The 22,033-nt window shown below is 38.7% G+C and overlaps 1 protein-coding gene across 3 annotated transcripts in view; it reads right to left on the bottom strand.

The window, feature by feature from the left end:
- The window catches only part of DNAH5 (dynein axonemal heavy chain 5), a 226,859-nt gene that overhangs the window by 58,745 nt on the left and 146,081 nt on the right, over positions 1-22,033 (bottom strand). For all 3 annotated transcript variants that reach the window (XM_039842769.1, XM_039842767.1, XM_039842768.1), the window contains exons 51-56: positions 20,620-20,818; positions 18,736-18,908; positions 14,210-14,340; positions 10,561-10,714; positions 9,798-10,065; positions 154-385 (exon numbers count right to left, since the gene is read on the bottom strand). In XM_039842769.1, coding sequence (XP_039698703.1) covers positions 154-385; positions 9,798-10,065; positions 10,561-10,714; positions 14,210-14,340; positions 18,736-18,908; positions 20,620-20,818 — 1,157 coding nt within the window. The remainder of the gene's footprint in view (positions 1-153; positions 386-9,797; positions 10,066-10,560; positions 10,715-14,209; positions 14,341-18,735; positions 18,909-20,619; positions 20,819-22,033) is intronic.

Genomic DNA, 22,033 nt, shown 5'->3' with positions numbered 1-22,033 from the left:
CCTCTACTCACTTGAAGCCCGTAGCACCCTTCACCCCACCCCCCTCTCTGCCACCTGAGTTGTAATAAACAAATACATTCACTAGGAGGAAATCTGCCCCCAATTGAGAGCCACTGCTTTAAAAATAGCTTTATATTTGACCTTCGCACTTACCTGTTGGCCAGAGTTTGCACTTCCATGTGCTTCTCTCCGTATATGAACTTATAGCCCTGAATGAAGGAGAGGTAGGACTTGGGGGTCACGTGGGTAGAACGTCGGAATCTCTGGAAATAATCGACACACTTCTCAGCCACCCCATCCTGGAAGGAGCCCATGCACTGAACCACCTCCTTCTTGGTTCCCAAGCTACAGTCAATATCATAGGAAGAAAGGAAGTGTTCAGACACTAGGAAAAATAAAGATGACAGTGTGTGAAATATGTGAACCGCCACTGTAAAAGTTAATTGGCTATTTTTAAAAGACTCAGACATTTCTTAGGACTGCATACCATTTTTATAGTCCCAGCTAGGTAGATATATGTCCGCGTTTTTGGTTCCAGGCCTAGGACATCAACAATTTTATTTTCCCTTTTATGTGCTAAACTGTAACAGACTTCAAGCCTATCATCATTCTTTGTTTTCTAGTACTTGTGCAAAGAAGTCTCTTCTACACAGCTGCAGGTTCTGATCAGCAGCCAGCCTGTTTTATGGTTTTACATAAGGACAAAAGTGGTACAAATAACTCGGAAATCGATGTCCACCTGGTACTCATATTTAGCGAACTCATTTATTTTTTTACTCAGAATCTGTCATACACTGAATTCCCCCAGGCTCTGACTACATTTGGCATGTGAAATGTTTGTCACTAAATATTTTTATGTCTGGGCCATCTTGTTCTTAAATGTAATAGCTGGTCATTTGCAGTCAATTCTAATTTAGTGTCCTTTAAAAACGTTGGGGTAAAAATCTCCTGTTGGAGACTTGTATCTTCCCAACCGTGCCGAAGAGGGGACCAATTCTGAGACAGCGTTTCCTATGACAAGGACAGGCCACCAAGTCACAGATAATCAATCACCACTTACATGTCAGGTGTCTGCTATACATCCATCATGGATGGTGCCATGGAATGAAAAGATAGTATGATACTTGCGCTCAACCCCAAGGAATTTATTAAAAAAGGTTTGCATGAGGCAGTTACAAATTATCACAACCATTTTTATGAATCTTAGACAAAATGGTCTATGAATTTACTTAAAAAGTACTTAAAAATATTGAATAATGCACATAAGAGTTGCAAATAGAAATATGGCCAATAAAAAGGGAGAGAGAGAGAAGATATTGAGTGAACAAACCTATCAGGTGATAGTTGGCAAAGAAATAAAAAGTGGTATCTTTTCACCATCTGTAACTGATCACTAAATTAAGTTCTCAATATGGTAATTGTGGGGCCATATTTATTCTTATGTAAATAATAGAGACCATTTATCAGCTTGGCTACAAATAGAGTATACCACATGCACTAAAAGGCAATAAAGTATGTCACTCAGAAGTCATACTTCCTCATGTGAGCCACGCGGCCTCTACAGAAATAGTTTAAACTCTGGGAAGTTTAAGTCTGGGTGCTGGACACACAGGAACAACTATGACCTATGACTAATTTTCTGTAGATATTAACCACAACAGCTGCAATATTAACAAATGTGCCAGACACGATACTAAGCACTTTACTTGGCATTATGGGATATCTTCAGGGACATCCCCACTTTCTGAAAACTTCCTGGTATGTACCATGTAATAATCATTTTCCTTCTTTTGTGAACAGAGTATCGATAATGGTGACTTTTTTTCTTTACCTAGCAAGTTGTCTTTTTGTCTCTCCAAAAAGCCGAAAAGCATAAAAATGGATGGATTCAAAGTATATTTTTCCATAGACCCATAATCTCTGATTTAGGAAAGGTTATACAAAGGATCAAGTCGCTTTCTCTTAGAGAGACCCAAGCCTACTGAGACTCAGACTCTAAGAAGCCATGGAAAAACCCTTCCATCATGTTCAACATGCAACCACCAAGGCAGCAATGCCAGTTTTGGGGCCTACCTGCAGCCTGATGTCTGCGGTTGGGGTGGGTTACACCCTGGTATTGTATGTTCATGTCGCTTGATGGCAAATAAGGTAAGGTATGTGTGAGACAGAGGGGAGGACACGGGCTCGGTCTCTGATCGTTGGCGTCCTCCAATTTCCACTTCATTTGGATTAAAAGAACAGAACTTACAAAGTGAGGAAGGCACGTTAGTTGCCTATCCAGGAGCCACCCTAAGTTTGTTAGAAAAAGAATCCCAGTTTTGCTCTGGGTAGCAATCTGGTTAACCAAAACTCTTTGATTCCCCTGATTCTCTTGGAAATAAGAGAAACCCAGTTCCGGAAAATGATATGCAGATAAAAGTTTCTGAGGAAGAATCCCATTCTGAAGTAAAAGGCAACACCTCATGAGGCACCAACAGAAAGGATGCCTTAAGATGCAGTAGCCATCTCTGCCTGTAAGGATAAGAGCCATAGCCCCTAAAGATGACAGCAAGACGAAGTAAGGTTCCCAATGGTATCGTCCTGGACAGAGAATCTCCGCATTCTCTTGGCAGCAGAAAAAAGAAAAGAGGGGGCGGGCGGGGGGGACCACCTTACTTGTTTAAGCCACTACTTCTCTGGTTTTCTTTACAAACACATTCTTAATGGAGACATTCAGAGGACAAGCATATCTAAGCTTGGCAGATACTAAATCACAAAACCTTATCAGTTAATCCTTACAATATCCCTAAGTGATGGACAGTATCATGTACATTGTGTAGATAAGGATAACAAGCTCAGAGAAGTGTGTTTATAGGTGGCAGTTTTGGAATTCTAATCCAAGGATGATGGACTCCAAAGTCACTTAGATTTAGAAATTCAAATAGAAACAAACATTTTAGGGTCTTTAGAGGACTAAGAAAACATTTTTAATCGAAGCCCAAAGTTCAAAAGTATTGATTGACTAATGAGCTTCATAAAAAATGTGATACTTTTTCTGGGAAACCATAGGCACTACGGTAGTTGGTGCTACTTTCTGAGGGGTGACTGTGTGCAGGGACCTCATTTCTCTTATGCTGCACTGTTAGTTGTGGGCAGTTGCAAAAGCAGAACTCATAAGACCAAAATCCTGTATAGTATAAATCAAGTAATAATTTCCAAAGTGAGCCATTTGATTTACATAATTAAAATGGCCTTCTTTGAAAAAAATATATGTCCACATATATGCTATTCACCTTGCTTGAAACTTTATTTTTAGGTGAGAATGGCCTATTTTCACAACAGGGGACTAGTTTAAAATGGAATCTAGAAGAACATTAATAATTATCTCTACCACGGAGAAATATAAATGAAGTTAATTGATTTAGTAGTGATTTTGGAATCACAGTGCCATTAAGAAATACAAGACCACCAGAGATGAAGATAACACAGATATTCAGAAACAATTCAAAACGACTTCATGCAAAGCTAGAAACAAAAATTGGCCTAAATGGAGATTATAAATGGTGAGAAAGACAGGAGTTTACAACATAAAACAGAGCATATTTTTCTTTAAATGCTTCATCAAGAGACTCAGTCAATTTAAATTCATATATATATAAAAACTCACTTCTTTCACAAGCACTATAATTATTAAGACACTATAAAATATAATATTAAGCTTCTGAGCATCTTTAAATTAGAAAAATACTCTATACAATAACAAAAACTACCCAAAAAAGAAATTAAGAAAATAATCCTATTTACAAGAGCACCAAAAAAGAAGAAAATACTTAGGAATAAACCTAAGCAAGGAGGTGAAAGACTTGTACACTGAAAATTATAAAACGCTAATGAAAGAAATTAAAGTAGAAATAAACATATGGAAAGACATCAAGTGTCTATGAGTTGGAAGAATTCATTTTTTAAATGTCCATGCTACCCAAAGCAATCTCCAGATTCAATACAATCTCCATCAAAATTCCAATGGCATTTTTTATAGAAATAGAAAAACAGTCCTAAAATTCATATGGAATCACAAAAAAAACCCAAAGAGCCAAAGCAATTTTTGAGCAAGATCAAAACTGGAAGCATCACACTTTCCGATTTTAAAATGTTACAAAGCCACAGTAATCAAAACAAGTATGGCACTGGCATTAAAAGCAGACATATGGACCGATGGAACAGAATAGCTAGAAACAAACCCACACATATATGGTGAATAGATCTTCAACAAAGGAGCCAAGAATACACAATGCAGAAAGGGTATTCTCTTTAAAAAATGGTGCTGGGAAAACTGAATACCCACATGCAAAAGAATGAAATTGGGCCCTTATCTTACACCATATATAAAAATCAACTCAAAACAGATTAAAGACTTAAATATAAGACCAGAAACCACAAAACTCCTAGAAGAAAACAGTGAGTAAGCTCCATGCCATTGGTCTTGGCAATAATGTTTTTGGATGTGACACCACAAGCACAGGCAACAAAAGCAAAAATAGACAAGCGGGGCAACATCAAACTAAAACCCTTCTGCCCAGCATAAGAAACAACACATGAACGATAACATACGAAATGGAAGAAAATATTTGCAAACCATAAATCTGATAAAGGGTTAATATCCAAAATAAATAACTCCTACAACTCAGTAGCAACAACAACAACAAAAAAGAAACCTGATTAAAATGGGCAAAGGAACTGCACAGAGATTTCTCCAAAGAAGACAAACAAATGGCCAACGGGTATATGAAAAGGTGCTCACAATCCCTAATCGTGAGGGAAATCCAAGTCCAAATCACAATGAGATACCACTTTGAACTTGTTAGGATGACTATTATCAAAAAAATAATAATAATAACAAGTACTGGTGAGGATATGAAGAAAAGAGAACCATGCGCGCTCTTAGCGGGAATGTAAATTGGTACAGCCACTGTGGAAAACAGTATGGAGGTTTCCCCCAAAATTAAAAATAGAACTACCATCTGATCCAACAATCGCACTTCAGGTATACAGCCAAAGGAAATAACATCAGTATCTCAAGGGGATATCTGCACCCCCATGGTCACTGCAGCGTTATTGACAGTAGCCAAGACATAGAAACAACATAAATGTCCATTGATGAATGCACGGGAAAAGAAAATATGATGGAATATTATTCAGCCTTTTAAAAAGAAAGGAAATCCTGACACAACAATATGGATGAACCTAGAGGACATCACGCTAAATGAAACAAGCCGGCACAGGACAAATACTGCACGATACCACTTATAAGAGGATTCTAAAATAGTCAGATTCATTGAAGCAGAGAGGAGAAATGTGTTTGCCAGGGGCTGGCAGGAGTGAGGAATGGGGTGGTATTAGCCAAAAAGTATGAAGTTGCAGTTATACAAAATGAGTAAATCCTACAGATCTACTGCACAGCATGGTGCCAACAGTTAATAACGCTGTTTGTATACTTAAAATGCTGAGAGAGTACATCTTATGTTGTGCTCTTATCAAAATAATGATGATGATGATGATGATGATGATGATGACGACGACGATGATGATTAATGAGGGTGGGAGGAAACTTTTGAAGGTGATGGATATGATTAGGGCCTAGATTATGGTAATGGTTTCACAGGTGTACACTCATCAAGTTGTATATGTCAAATATGTACAGCTTTTTGTATATCATCCATACCTCAATAAAATGTTTTAAAAAGTAAAAATAAAAAGCATCTTAAAAAAATAAAAATATAAATCAATTAGAAAAATACACAATAATTTAATACTTTTATGGGAAATATTTAGTATAATCTAAATGAAATATGCTAACCCGAACGAATGATATATTTCCTTATTGATGTAGCTAGAGAATTCAGAATCAACATCCTGAAGGCAACTTATATAATGGTTTTTCCAGAAACTTTATAGCAAATTTTCTAGAAAGAATAAAAAACACTTTAATCTCTAAGTGTATTAGTACTTCCAATCCTCACAGATAGTATTCTTTCAAAACTACACAAGGCAGGTTCAGATTAGGTGCAGATGTTGGTTTTCCCAGCAAGATTTTATATGTATTAGAAAAAAGAGCTCATGTTTTATAATTATTTTATCCACTACTGAGACCAGCAGAGTAAACACTTACTAGACGAGGCTGGTGACATAACCACAAGGGCTTACTGGTTATCAAAAGGTTTAACCTATTTCCCGTTTAGAAAAAAAAAGTACAGCTCACTGCCAGCGTTAATTTAATTTTACAGAAACACGCTCTTTGAGGCTGAAGCAAATCTGACTGGCTTTCAATGTGAAAACAAAATATAAGAACTGGTCTTAGAGTTATTTGTAAACAGAGCTTGTCTCTAATCCTAATGTAACAGAAATGTATACATAAATCAGATTCATCAGATGAATCTTTGGCTCACAACTATTTGAGAATGATGTTAACATCATGTGTAGGAATGCTATGTTTCCTAGGATTTGACATTTTCAGCGATTGAGAATTACTATACTTTGTAAATACTAAAATCAGAATGCTATAAATAGAATGTTGTCATTTGTTTCCAAAGACAATCACTATACCAGAGCACTTTAAAATAATAAAAGCAAGATATTTCATGGTAAACTTTGGGGGTAACTCACGAGTTATCTTGGGGTAAACGCTGCAACCACAAGTGCCACCGGAGAGTATTCTCGGGGCCAACAGGAAATGGGTTAAAGATTTAAATATCCAAGTTCACCTTATAAAGTATAAGTGCTATAAATACAAGAGATGCAAGAAAGGGGGAAAATTTTTAATTTCCTAAGTGAACAACGGAGGATGGAAGGATATGATGAGTCTTGATCAAGCTTTGGAACTTAGATAAAGAAGATAAGAAACAATATTCTTTGTAAGAGGGACAATGTATGGAAGGATAAGGATGCTTAAAGCATGTTCAGAAGACAAACGAAATAGGTATATCAAAAAAAAAAAAGAGAAGATTTGTGTTGGATTACAGAAGATTGCAAGTAAGTCAGGGCCACAGTAGGGAAGAATGATGAATTCTGATAGACCAGTTTATTCATTCAACACTGTACGCGTCCAACACTGGTAGCTGCCAAAACTGTGAACGAAAGATATGCAATCCTTGACTTCATGGAGTTTTTTGTCTAGTAGGACACATAAACATTAATCGAATAAATCACACGACTAAGTGTATAAATACCAAGCTGAGGTCGGTCCCAGCAAGGAAAAGCACAGAGTTCTGTGAAATGGATGACAGGCGGACTGGCTCAGTGGGGGGACAGGGCAAGGTTGCCCGCGGGAGGCCACACTGAGCTGAGCCAGCATTATCCAGACAAACGGAGCAACAGGATGTGGAAGGCGCTGCGAGGGGAGGAAATGGGTGTGTTCCAGGATCAAGGAGACAGAGCAGGAAGAAAAAGTGACCTCAGGTGAAGCTGGGGAGGTCCGCAGAGCCAGCTCTTCCCAGTTTGAAAGCCACACTAGAGATCGTGGCCTCTATTCTAAAAGCAATGGAAGGTTTTAAAGAGAAAGCAAGGTGATTGTGTTTGTGTGTTTCTCATTATTCTGTCAGCGATGAGAGATGGGTGGGAGACATCATTAGAAAGCTATTTGGGTGAGTGACAATGATTGTTTGGTTCTGGATGTCAATGAAAGAGAAAGTGCTGGATAGACGCCACCAACACTTAGGAGATAAAGTTGATATGACTAAATGATAGAGTAGACTTGAGAGTTAAAGCTAGGAGAGGTGCTAACAACAAAGAGCTCTCTGATCGCAGGGTCTGAGGGATGGTGGGGAGACTTCCTCGGGGAGGGAGGCCAGAGGAGAACTAGTCCAGTCTTAGACATATTGAGTTAAGGACCCTGGAAAACACCCAGGAGAATGTGTCAAGCAGGCAGTGAAAAGCACAGATTTCAAGGCAGAGGACGGACTAAACCGGAAATAAAAATTGATGAGGCATATTATACAGGAGGCTGTGAATGAGCCTGCCTGGGAAGAGAATCTGGAGTGAAGAAATGAGGCTGCCTTGCCCCCCACCATGCCTGGCTCAAAAAACGCCATGAAGCTCAATAAGTATGTTCTGAATAAATGAACAAACAGATGCCTGCACGAAGGTCAGGGACTTACTAGGAACGGAGGACACAGAAATGAAAGCTCCCCTGTCCGCCATGTAATCTTGGCTGGGGTTGATGTGATGAGATTTAAGAGTGGTGCTTATTTGTGAGAAATTAACAGAGGAAGGATCAATAAGACCTTTGTCCTGTGAGAGAAGGCACGACTGCAATGGGGACTTGGCAGGAAAGGTTCCGTATTTAAATTAAATCATCTTAATTATGGTATATTACAGTGTTTGTCATCTGCAATTGTTATTTTGGTTGTTAATAATATCTCACATAATATTTTGCAAAGTACTTGCATACTAATTACCATATTTCATAGTAAACTTTAACATAGTTCTTAAGTACTGTCATTTTGTGCTCTGCATTTATATCCTACTTCAAGGAATTTTAAAGTTTTACCTTTAGTCGTATTTACATTTTAACAGGACTTAAATTTTTAATCACTGGCCTTTTCTCAAACCTTAGAAAACAAAAGAGAAAACTATACATCGGCACTTCATATGTCTTTAAATAATCTGTGTTTAATTAAAAATAGTATTGAAAAATATTATTGTCAATAGGAGTATGCCGAGATCAAAACTGCCCCAGTGGATAGGAGTTTGTTTAATATATAGAGAAATCTAGGTTCTAGGCCCAATCATTGATGCTTCTGCTTGCACCTCTGACAACTCCCTCCAGCTTCACTATCCCCAGTTCCTCCATTCGTAAAAGGCGGGGGACAGGTCGATTGGCAGTTCTGTCACTGGATACCATGGAACTGAAGAGCCAGTGTGGGAGGCAGGAGTGGGGTGTCTCCCCTCCACTTTTCACTGTCTCTCCTCCACTTTTCACTGTTTTCTCTATTATGGCTACCTGCAAGGTTTTACTGGGAAATAAAACTCTTCCAAATTATTATTAAAATATAACAGATAAAAAGTTTGAAATCCACCATCCTTGAATCGGAGTTCCCCTGAGGTTCTGATATGATAGGTCAGAGGTGGCACCTAAGTATCTCTATCACTTAAAATATGCACAGGTGATTTCTCACCAAAAGCTGAAAAAAAACAAACATAAACTAAATGAATGATCTTTAACGTCTCCATTACTACTTTTACGTTCAATTTCATTTAGAGTAAGAGAAGCATCGATGTTCCGTAAGACGGAAGAACAGACAGAAGCAGAAATAGCAAGGACCCTAGTCAGAACCCTCTGGTTGACATTCTTTTTCAAGGACAGACACCATCAGAGGATTGCTGGAAAATGACTTGCAATTTGATTTCCAGCACTGCAGCCACAAGGAGGAAATGTCCAAGACGCATTTCCTCAGCTTAAAATGCTATTAGACTGACTAACCCACTTAAAAAAAAGAACACAAATGCTATCGAAATAAAAAGCTCTGTGGCTTCCTGTGACATTCCAGAACGTGCCTGGGAATCCAACTGTGACAAAGTCTCGGCAGCAACATTGTACATTAATCCAAGGGGTACAGACTAAAGATCTTACTCTCTGACAACCATGCTCTGGGAAAAATCAGCTACCAAATAAGAAAGACTACCACCTTGCAAAAATCCTCAAGCTTTGGACAAAGTGACTTTGGGCTCAATTCAGTACAGACACAGCAAACAGCACAGAACGTAAACAAACACACACTGTAAACCTGAAACTCTGACATCAAAATTTCCAGTGCACTAACCAGCAACTAAGGCGTCCTTCGGCCATCGGCTGAACCAGTCAATAGTGCATCCTGAAACCAGGGCAGGGAACTTCAAAGCTCGATTTCGAAATTTCTCCCCCACTGGAGAAAAGCAGAGCACGGTGTGAAGGTTCTGTCGGACCCGACTCATGAAGTAGTCGTACAGGTTCTCATTGGTTGCGGGGCGCCTGGGGTGTTCTTTTTTCATGACTGAGATGAGGTCACTAGTAATTTCATCAATTTCATCACGAGCAAATAGGTTGGAAACCTGAAAAAGAAGCGCAGGCATTCAAATTCAGCACAGGCATATGGAAACAGATGGAAACAGATAGCTCCATATTTATATTGTCTTTCCTCCATCTGTGTCTTAAAGTCACCTTTGGAAAACTAACCAAAAGTCTTCAAGATGAGATGCACCACGTTTTAAAATACACCAAAAAAAATATAAAACATATATTTTTATAAAAATATAAAACAAAAAAAATAAAATAAAATACACAAACGATTCTATAATTAACTGCAAAATAATAGCCTCTCTCTTCTGCTTTCTCGTTTTTCACGTGGAGCATTCACTGACATTTTAAATGCATTTTGACTGGGAATTTTATTCTTCAAAAACGCGACAGAAAAAGCCATTCTTCAGACTGATCACCTAATCCTCGATAACAGCACTGATTCAAATCTCTAATGCAAGGAAATACAGACAGCTCCAGAGTTAGGACTCCGAAGAGACAAAACATATGAAGAATAAATGAGATCCTACCTCACCCGACGATAAAACGTTATTCATATATTCCAAAAACGACTCATCCTTAATCTCATTGTCCGTGAAAATAAAAGTGATCCCTTGGCCTTGCTGACCGGCCGTTCTATATAAAATTTTCAGGTCCTCCATCAGATTTGTTGCATTGTAAGATCTAAAGAGATATTGTCATTGTGCCATTAGCTAAACTATTTTGATGGGAAGGAAGGGTCCTTAAAACAATGCTTTATGCCACTCGGTGAATCAAAAAAAAATGCTGATATTGTTCCATCAGGTAAGTATTTCATCGTGTGTGAATGATACTGGTTCAATATATTTACTTGCAAAGATGAAATTGATTTTTAAAAATTTCTTTCAATTTCTAATAGCTATGCCTTTGGAAGTAATAGAGGTGCACATCTCAGCAAACTTTTGAGTACTTTGCTGTTTACTGAAGTCAAGAACTTTTTTTTATTGAGGTATAATCGACATTCCAACATTACATTAGTTTCAGGTGTACAACATAATTCGATATTTGTATGTAATGCAAAGTGATCACCACAACAAGACTAGTCAATATCAAGTCAAGTAACATTATATTTACTTGCAAAGATGAAATTGATTTTCAAAACTCCACATTTTATGAAACATTACAATTAATTTTTTTTATACACACACACAACAAAAATCCAGAACGAAAAAATCTGAAACAGAACTATTAAGTTTACCACAACTAAATGTCATCTGAGTGTGTTTATGTTCCATTTTGAAAATATCTGTTGAAAATGATTATAGAAAAGTCTAATTAGAAGATTTACTAAGCACCATCAGCAATGGTATTTTAGAAGATAGCTCATAAATTAAACTAAATCATTTTAAGCCATTATATGGGGTGAGGGAGATGTCTTATATGAAATGGTACCTTCCTCATCCCCCAACACAATTATTTTCATTACATCTTTGGATCCCACATGAAAGGGTTTGCTAAGCAATCAGCACACTGTAGTAGACTAGCTATAAACATTATGAAGTATCCCAGCCTAAACCTTCTTTCACTGTCAAAAGCAATACTTTGGTGGAAAGCAGCTTGCAATCATGAAATGTGAGAGAAGTCCCAGTATAAAGTAGCCCATCACTGCCAAAAGTGAAAATAAAGATATTCCCGTCCTGGACACTCAAACTTACTAAACTATTATTTGAATTTTGTGTCATTAAATAAACTCAGAGTTCAGAGCATAAGAACAAATGGCCTTCTGATTTAAAAAAAAAAAAAAAAAAAAAACTACTAAATATTTAACTTCTATGCTCTGTGCTTTTTCAACATCAATAACCTAAACTCTAGAACCAAAAGTACCACTATCACGCATCGATATTTTAAGAAGACTTCTAGAGAATTGAGATCTAAGAGATCAGAAAAGAATTTCAATGACACAGTCCCTCTAACAAAAAAAAAGGGGGGGAGGAGGAAATATCTCATTCCAGTTTCTCGTGATATGGGAAAACTTTCAGCCCAGCCCTTGGATCAAGAGGGTCAAATAATATGGCCGGAGTCACATGCACAACAAAGAGCTGTGTGCTCCCCAAATGTGAGGCTCTTACTTCCTGAGTCTGTGCAAAGGCTTAGCAGTAGGATGGGTTTTTGAAGGCTATGAGAAGACAAGAAGGCCTTGACCTCCCTTTTTATCAGTAATGGAGCATCCCCAGTATGACATGTAGAGGAAACAATTTATCAGAGAGAGGAGAGTCATAAGATATTTTCACTGAGACTGTGTGATGCAGTGAAAGTCAAGCCGGACCAGAACCAGTGATACTGTGGTCAACTGCGAGGTCGATTTGGGATTTCAGATGGGTGACGGCCTCTCTGAGGCTCAGCTAGAAGACAGGCTCACGTTACATGCGCTGCTAATTCACAAAGTCCTTTTAAAGATTAAATTAGTTTGTGCTTGTAAAAGTGCTTTGAGAACTATAGGGTGTTATACAAATGTTAGGGAAAAGAGTCTCAGAGTCTAGTCTTTTTCTTGTCCAGGTTATTTTTTTATCTAGCTTTGCTTTTATTTGCAAACTAGAAAAATTATATACAAGGTAATTAGAGTTATTTCTCTCATCTTAATATTTGAAAATAATTGCAACTTTTTAGATTTATTCACCGAGCAGAACTCTATAATTCAGACCAAATAAAAACTTGAATATCTGGCTCTCCAAACCCAATGTTTAATCATTTTCAACCTTTCTCCTAGCAGGAATCTATGAATCTCCATCAATGAGACATGTCAGCTGAAGGTTTTTCCACAAGGTGCCACGCCACAGCTCTTGATCAATGACCAACAGGAAAGACTTCCTGCTCCCACATCTAGAAATCAACCTCTAATAATTTTCAACCCGACTAAACTTCCTGAACTGGTCTCCTGCTTCTCATCTTATCTTGAAATCCCGAAATTCTGCGAAGCATCTCTAAATCACCGCTGCTAATCTCTTCATGTCGACTTTTCTCTTTGTTAATTCTCCCTGCGTGACACATATACATCTGAGGACAACCCTCCTGGGGTCCCCTATCTTAATGCAGCGCTGTTGATCTAGTTTCCCAAGCCAGAACCAGGATGGATCAAGTCCGAAAGCTCAACTTCCTAACGATCCCTTGAACTTGAACCTGTCTTATTTTCTCCATTCTCACCACTACCACTCATGACACCATCTTCTCTTGCCTAGATCCCTGAGACATCCTTATAAATAGTCTAGTCTGGATCCTTCCATCCGTTTTCTGTACATACAAATCCAACATACCTTCCACGGCAGTGCCTCGGTGATGGTTTCCTACTGCTCTGAGATGAAGTCCAAATTCCGACAACACCTTCGAAGGCCTCTATTTCTCCTCCTTTCCCACTCCTACCTTGCGCTGGACACCCACCCATATTTAACTTCTTCCAGTGCCTCAGATGGGACTTTGCATGTGCTGATTCTTTTGCCTGGACCATTCTTTACCATTCCTCCTCTCTGAGATAATCTCTACTCACATTCAGGTCTCAGTTGAAACATCTCTCCCTCCAGGAAGCCTTTTATAATCATCTGCTAGACGAGGTTAGAAGTATCTCCCTCATGTTTCAACAGAATCTGGTCTGCATTTATTTCCTTACAGCACCTACATATCATACCTAATTGAACGACTTGCTCAGTTGTCTGTCCACCTTGGGTTACTGCAAACTCCGTGGTGACACAGGACAGGTTTACCTTGCTTTCCACCTACTCCCCAGCACCTAGCCGGTGCCTGACACATTAGTTGATGTGTTCGATAAAAAATTTTAAATATATGAATGAGTAAATCCATATAAACTTTTCATGGTTTCCCAGTTTATTAACATCCTTGAAATCTGAATTAACATTTTGTAGGATAAATTTCTTCTGAAGTGCACCAAAGGAATATCATGATAACATAAAAACAAGAAGACAGCTATTCACTGCAATGAGAGACCAAAATGTTTCAAAAGCAAATTATTAATGTGAAATTTTCATGATCTGTGACGGATGTTGAAAGGAGAAGATGATAAGTCAACATTCAAGAAGAAACACTGTCGTGATTTTTCATGTATAAGAAAAATGCATTTTAACTTCAGGTGGCCTCTGAGAACCTTTTATCAAAATCCATTTCGGGTTAATTAAAGTGAAATCTTGTTACCTTGTCAGAGCGATCTGGAAGGAAGTATAGCCGGCAATGAACGAAGCCAGCCTCGTCAGGCTCTGCTTTCCCGATCCGCCCACCCCAACCAGGAGGACATTCCCCCGAGGAGTGCGAATGACACGCGAGATCTAGAATGCGAAACAGAAACAGCATATGTCGTTCAACATGTACATGTTCTGTTTTTTCTTATTTATTCTGTATAAGCATTTGGGAAAATGTAGGGTTCTCAGGCCCTGGATGGAGAGACATCCTGGCTGGAGGGATGAGGACCATTCTGAAACTGAATGGCGTTTGGTAAGCATTAGGCAGAGTGGGGAATATGCGGGGCTTTTAGGAAACTAGGAGACCAGTACAGAAAAGTCAGCAGACAGCCCAGACTGTGGCTTGCTCTGGGTTTTCGAGAAGAGAAAGAAAGGGGACTTGAAGGCGTCTTTTTAGTCTGCCCTCCCGAAGGCAGTAGAATAGGAAAGAGAACAGAAATTTCTAAATAACATGTGTCCTTGTGAATCCACAGTTGATTACAATACACTCCACGTTTGAAAAGTGAGTTTAAATTGAAGAGAAGAAAATTCAGCAACTATGGCATAGATATAAGATTTCTTTTTGAAGAAAATAAGCATAAACACCCTCCTATTATTTGGCCAAGACAGTTACACCTAACGCAATCACCAAGAAGTGATTATGGGTGGACCAGAAGTCCCCTCGAGGCCAGCCAGCAGCCTCCTTGTGATAGATGTCCATGTTCCTTTGGCTTTTACTGGTATTGAACAAGCTACTTACAGGCCTCCAACCCCACCTAGAGGACAGTCACTGCAGAATTCTCTCTGATGCATTCTTCAGCTCATGTGATAACTATCTTTCTTTGCCTCCTAAGGGCAAGTTTGGCCTGGGGGGTTGCTGTAATGGCCGCTTCCCTCTGGATTAATGACAGAGAGTAGGAGCGGGGCTGAGAAGGGGACACTTCTCTGAGGCTGGGGAAGCTTCCTGGGGTAACCTAGCTCTGCCAAGGGATAGTTAAACAGCCTTCTCAGGATTCCCTCCACGGCAGAGCTGCACCCTAGTCCTGTTGGGACCACTCTTGGCGCTTGAATTATTTCCCCCACTTCAGAGACCCAGGAAATGGAAACCATCTTCCTATCTCTGTTGAGGACCTAAGAATTGTGGGGTAGGCAGGTAACCCTTTTTGTGAGCCTCCCACTCATTCTTTCCAGGTGATTCTCTCCAAAGTTGTTGTAGGCAGGGAAAAAATAATACTGGAAAGAATTCTTAGTATTTCGCCAATGTCGATTCATGTATTCTTGCCCCGGTATTACTTCAGGAGGCACAGATAATGCAAGTAACAAGCAACTGCAAGCCATACCAGGACCTTCTGTGTCTCTTTGGTTATCATTTTTCAAAACATATGGCATTTGTCATAATCGTTTCCTTTGGTCGATGCCGGTAACTATATAAAGGATTTAAATAATTGTTATTAATTAGGAATTGAGACCCTTCATCCCAACATCTTCTCCTGCAACTGGGTCTGGGTCTTATTAAATTTTTTAATTCCCAGTTTCTAGCACATGGTAAACCTTCAGAATGTATTTTACAACTGAACATATAGATGAACAAACGAAAAGATTGCTTTAAAAGCAGACTCAAAAAAACTCACAATCTAGTTAAAAACAGAAATTATGAGAGAAAGAAACCGCAATCAAGTGAGACCTTCAAATGGGGCTGTTGTGTCCTTTTATGTATGAACTGTGAGACAGATACTCATTTTTTAATTGCTTTAGCAAATATTTACAAAATTGACAATGTCCGCCTTGCCCGGCAGGCACTTACGCTCTCGCAGGAGAGAGAGAGAGACCTGTAAATGGGAAGGCGATGACGTGGCACAGTGAACCCGGGGACAGACCGGAACGATGACGACGAAGGGACAGAACGCCAAGGAAACAACGCTGCCTGGTCCTGGTGGAGGCAAGCCTTAGGTGTGGACTTGGAATTTGATCTGGATCTTGAAAAATGACTAGAAGTTCAGCATACGGAGAAGGTGGCATGCCGGCCAGGAGTTGGGCTAAATTTTAAGAATCGGGAATGTGATGCACAAAGTCTCAGAGTCTGCACATGCCCACAGCTATTTCCAGCTGGATACTGGGTACAGAAATATTGGGAGATGAGACAGCAAAGGACTGTTTAGGGCCATACTGGGGACTCAGTTCCATCCCAGGCATCTAGAGTGTGCCAGGTTCGGTGGTCCTCCAGCCCGTAAATGCTGAGGCAAATGGACTGCGTGCTCACCCTCACAGAGCTTACGAATACACAAACAGACTATTGTACACGGCACGGCACTGCTGGGGATGCCACCTCGGTGACATGCCCTGGAATTGATGTGTGTTTCCTGGTAAGCGGTTGATTTTTCTAGACTATACGCCAAGCAGAGCATGACCCCTGGCAGGCTAGACCGCTAGGCAGGGCCCAGACTATGAAAACCTTACACGCCACGGCCTGGACTTCAACCAAAGGGGCAAAAGAGGTGTCATAGAAAGATAGTCTCTGTTTTAAAAGCAATTCTTACTTTAATTATGAAAGGAGCTAAGAGATACACTCGGTCTCATATCGCACCCTGTTTTGCTGCGATTTTCATCTTCAATCCCGTCTCATGGCTTCCGTCATTTCCTATGACCAGGTCACATGTCTCAAGGTCACACCCACAGGACACAGAGATTGGATGTACTGTGCACAGAAAGTGGGAGTGTAGGAGAGGGCATCAGCCCAGAAGATCATGAGGAATGAAGAGCATCTTAGCTCAGAAAGTCCACTCATGATTCTTTGGCCAAGTCTAGAGCAGACACGTTAGAGGCTGAGAGTGAGGGAAAACGCAGCCAAGGACCCTGTGCTATGTCAGCCAGGCCTCGACTGCCATGCCCAAAGTGAAGAAATGCTCATCTCTCGTCATCTGTGCTGTGAAACACGGGAGAAAGTTCTTGAGAACTTCCGTAAGCACGAGACTAACATAAATAACCCCGTCTTCGATTTAAGCTGTTACGAAATATCAGGCCAGTTAGAGTGCGTCTCTAACAGACACTTCATCATGAAGTTGCCTGTGGTATTATTTATTTACAAAAGATGTTGTTCTTTTTTTCTTTTTCCTTTTAATCATTAAATATGACAGAGTGTCTATGCTTGAAACACATAACTCTTACTCAACTGTAAATTAGAAGCTAATTTCAAAATGCTATTTATATTTGGCTTTGAAAGAACATTTGTGCTCATCATTCAGTAGAGACGTCTCAGGTTCTGGAGAATTTAGAGTTTTCAAGCCAAATGCCTCACGCCGAGGGTACCCAAGCCCAGAACAAACCCCGTCTTCCTCTCTCCCCCAGACTTACTCCCACGTTGCAGAAATGCCTCCCTCCTACTCTTCTATTTTTAGAGGGAGAGTTGATCAGATAACCTCTAAAACCCTCTCCGTTTCTAAAATTCAGTAATTATTAGAAGTGACAACTTGTAATTGTGAGATCATGCCTCAAGGTTAAACCTAAGTAATGGAAGACAGCCTCAAATTGTCTTCTTTCTAGCTCAAAGGGTCCAGTCTGAAAACATAATTGACATCGACAAAGTGAGAATGTCAACAATGAATTTTAAATTGCATTATCCTTTAATATACATAAATTAGGTCACATAAGTTATCAAGTAAATAATATATTTTACTTTCAACATTTGAGCATCAACTGCCTTATGAATGATGGCTACTATAATGACTCATGTGACAAAGAAGGAAGGAAACCATACTTTCCTGCTGTGGTTCATTCTAACAGCATTTTCATCCAGCGCAAAGTCAATCGTTTCTATTTAATTTTTAAGTTATTATTTCTAATTGTGGTAAAATACATATGACATAAAACTTACTATCTTAACCATTTCCAAGCGTGTAGTTCGATGACATGAAGAACAATCACACTATCATGCAGCGATCACCACCCTCCATCTCCAAAACCCTTCTCGTCTTGCCAAAATGAAATCGTACCATTAAATGTTCCCCATTGCCCCTTACTCCAGCCCCTGGCAACCACCATTCCATTCTGTCTCTATGAATTTGATGACCCTAGGTACCGCATAGAAGTGGAATTGTACAGTAATTATCTTTTTGTGACTGACTTGGCATAATATCTTCAAAATTTTTGCAGTTTTTTATAGTTTTCTTTTGCATGATGCAAGAAATAAGCAGACTTTTTGCCTGTGCGTTGAACTCCAATGTCAACTACATTCATTCTATGTGGTGAAAACAGTGAGCTGAGAGTTGTATAGCAACACCGAATAAAATTATCACATCACACATTTGAAGTACACCTGCTCTGATTTTAAGCCTATATGTGCGATATGTTGCATTCAGTTTAGAAATTAAATTGGACTGTAGCATTGAGTTTATTTTTAAACTTAATATTCTCCTAGGAGATGAAAATGAAAGAAGAGGGGAAAATTCTCATGTGAAGCCAAGAGTCTGTCGTTTCAGGGAGGCGCTACTGGGCGTGGCCACCCACCTTGACCAAGTGGACCATCGCATCCTCGAAGAATACCAAATCCATGCCAGCACCACGGACGCTCTCGTTATAGAGCTGCAGGAACAGATTCAAACGCTCCCTTAGGTGATCAAAAGATTCAATTGGCTCATACACTTTGGGCATCTCAGCATCGGCCTCCTCAGATGTTTCACCTGGGGGTGGAGGCAGAAGAATTGATTAAGCTTCTTCAAGTCACTGGACTTTACTACTGCCTTTGACGCAAATGAATACACTCATAGCTCTACTACTTAACCCTGAATAATACTTATTTTCATCCAAATGTCATGTTATATATTTTAGAAAAGAAAAGAAAGCAAATAATAGTAAAAGCATTAGAAATTTTGTGATCATACGCAGTCTTCTTTCTTTCCTATCTAGAAAGGGCCAATTTCAAATAATGTTATAAACACTGAATTTGATTTGAATCCAGAAGTGAATATTGGCATTTCTAAATTCTCTCAGAAATATTCACCCAATGTTCAAAATGAAGATCAAAAAAAAAAAAGGATTTAGTGTTAAAATCAGCAACAGAGGTCAAGAATTAAATTATTTTTTAATAAGAATAAAAAGGTCATTGAATTTGCTCAGGAAATTTTTATAGTTTGAGAATTTCAGATTAGTGGTGAGGATAGAAGTGAATTTGGGGGAATGGAAGTGGAGGCTTGAGAGAAAATAGAGAAATGATTTTTTTTTAATTAACATGGTCAATTATTTGACTGGGAAAGTATTAAAATCAATATAACTTTTCAAAAAATTTGAAACACATAATATAGCAGCTTAACACTTTTCCAACTTTGACTATAAAAAAAAAAACACCAAAGAAAGCTACACTGGCACATAAATTCAGTATCAATTAATAGTAACAGGAAAAAAAGTGACACATTCATTGAATAGTCTAAAAGAACTGAGGAATTCACTGGGTTCTAGAAGACTCAGTGGATCTTCCAAATCTAATAGTACATAATGATTTTCAATTTACCCTGTCCTAATATAATACAGTATATTAATCTTTTTATGACAATGCAAGGAAATTGATTTAACATAATCATTAAGTTTGGTGTGTTCGTAAAGCTCTCATTGCTTAAATTTCAATAGTCATGTCACCGTTTCATAAATGTTCAACTCAAGCTTTGAGAAACAAAGTTCTTTGAAGTCACAAAAGATTAGGTGTTTGCCTCCAGACACCTGCTCCCCCAACAAAAAAATGCATTTGTGCTTTGCTCCTTGAAAATCATAATTATTTATCTTTCTGAATTAGAAGAAATAAAATATATAAATTCTAATTATCTTACAAATGCTCTTACCTTTACATCATTTTTGTATTTGCGTGACCTGATTTCAAATAAAACATATGAGCTTCTTTTTGTGGAAGGTTCATTCCAATAGTATAGCCAGCAATAAACCTCATTTTACAACTGTCACTCAGAAACTTGATAGATCACACATATCCTTCCTTATTAAACCAAACAAGGAGCACCCTGGTCATTTTTGATCATTTAGAAGATACAAATAGCATGCATTTAAGCAGCCTTTTTAAATATGGAAATTTACTTAAAATTCATTCCCAGCTAACGTGTGGTAGATCCTTTCCTCAGATCTACCTCTGTGTGACAGGCATAAGTCCTATGCACTTTCTTCTGCCATATCCTGCCTCCCAACTTTATCTTAATATCCAAGACTTACATGCATAAAAACAGTTACTCTTTGACCTCCAAGAGTATGCATTTATCCACTCATCCTGTACAATATGTCCCAGGCTTGTTTCCATAAAGTTTACTAGACTGAAATTCATCAGTCCTTAAATGAACCTTCCATCTTCAGCCCTCCCTTTGGGGAATTTCAGATTCTGCTTCGATAGTTTACCTGTAGCTTCAGGTGCATCCCTCAGGAAATCCACAAAATAGGTGTCGATTCCACAATCCACCAAGAGTTTTTTCTCTTCACCAAACTCCTCCTCCACCAGACTTACTAAAGCCTTATCAAACCAGGTCACGTCATCGGGCACCGTGAAACGATCGGCTATCACACGTTTACACTCATGCTTCCACAGCTTTAACAGTTCCTGTAGAAGCATAATTAAAATGTGTTATTGCCCTTAAGCCAGAGTTGGGAACTCAAGTTCATGGTATTGTGGAGTATACCATCCTTCCTGATTTAAGATGCTACATTTTAAAAGTTTAAGGTTAAAATATACTTAATCTCTTTTCAAACTGGTCTCACTCAAGCATATTAGAAAGAAAGTGGTGTCTATTTGTTTCCAGTCTTTAAATTAAAATTGAAGTCTCTAGACAAACTACTAAAATCACTCTGATTAACCAACGAATTAATATTCTTTGTAAAAGTCTTATGTTTATGACAAATTAGTCTGTTTTGATAAGAAATCTATATTCATATGGCCAGAGCATAAAATAAAAGAGTATATAAACAACTCTCACAGATATAACTGAGATACTACAAGGGTATACGTACTTAACAAAATGTTAAGAAAATTTGTGGCAAATATCTGGATTATCTGAACTAAACAATCACCTAGTCTAGATAATCCGGGACCCAAAGTTAACCGGAAGTTGAGGAAATTAATTGCTCAATACACCTGTTCTTCCAGGAAGACTAACAAATGTTTATCTAAGCTCATTACTTGATATGGAAGAATGGTGGGAATTTCTTAAGTTGGTGACGTTTTGCAAATTAGAAGGGTTTTAAGCCATTATGTTACTAGTAATGAAATGCTATTTGGTTGCCAGAATATAAAAGGAGTGTAGTAAAATATATTCAATGATTCCATTAAAAGTTCATGATAAAACCAATTGCTAAAACTGTTTATGCTGATTTAAAATAAGCAACAAAAAATGGCTACTCACAAAGTAATATTAGAGAAGTGCATTCCATAATGCCATTAATTTGTCAATAATATTGTGGGAAAAAATCTAGTTAAAATGTTCGCTGCTGCTATAATGACTCTCACTTCTCTGTAACAAGGAGAGTGAGCTTTCCCCAACATGTCTTGTCTTGGAGTCATCCTGTGCGATTACCTACTTTGTATCTGGGACAAAGCGGCATTGTTATTGTTTTAATGATCGACATTTGATGTGCCTAGTGGCAGTTCAGTTGGTATCTCAACTGTCCCTGTGTATTTATGTGAAGTCTCCTAAAACCTATTTGTTTAACTACCTCCTTGTTTCTGTAAAAGGTGGAAAGAGAGGCCAAGGATGCCTTAGCCTGAGAATGCAGGCCATGCTTTGGTTCCTAGTTTGAAAAGAATTCTATAACGCTGGGA

The sequence above is a fragment of the Pteropus medius genome, unplaced genomic scaffold (genome assembly GCF_902729225.1).
Source record: "Pteropus medius unplaced genomic scaffold, Ma_sr-lr_union100, whole genome shotgun sequence".
Classification (NCBI taxonomy): Eukaryota; Metazoa; Chordata; class Mammalia; order Chiroptera; family Pteropodidae; genus Pteropus; species Pteropus medius.
This window is presented reverse-complemented; position numbering and strand designations above follow the sequence as displayed.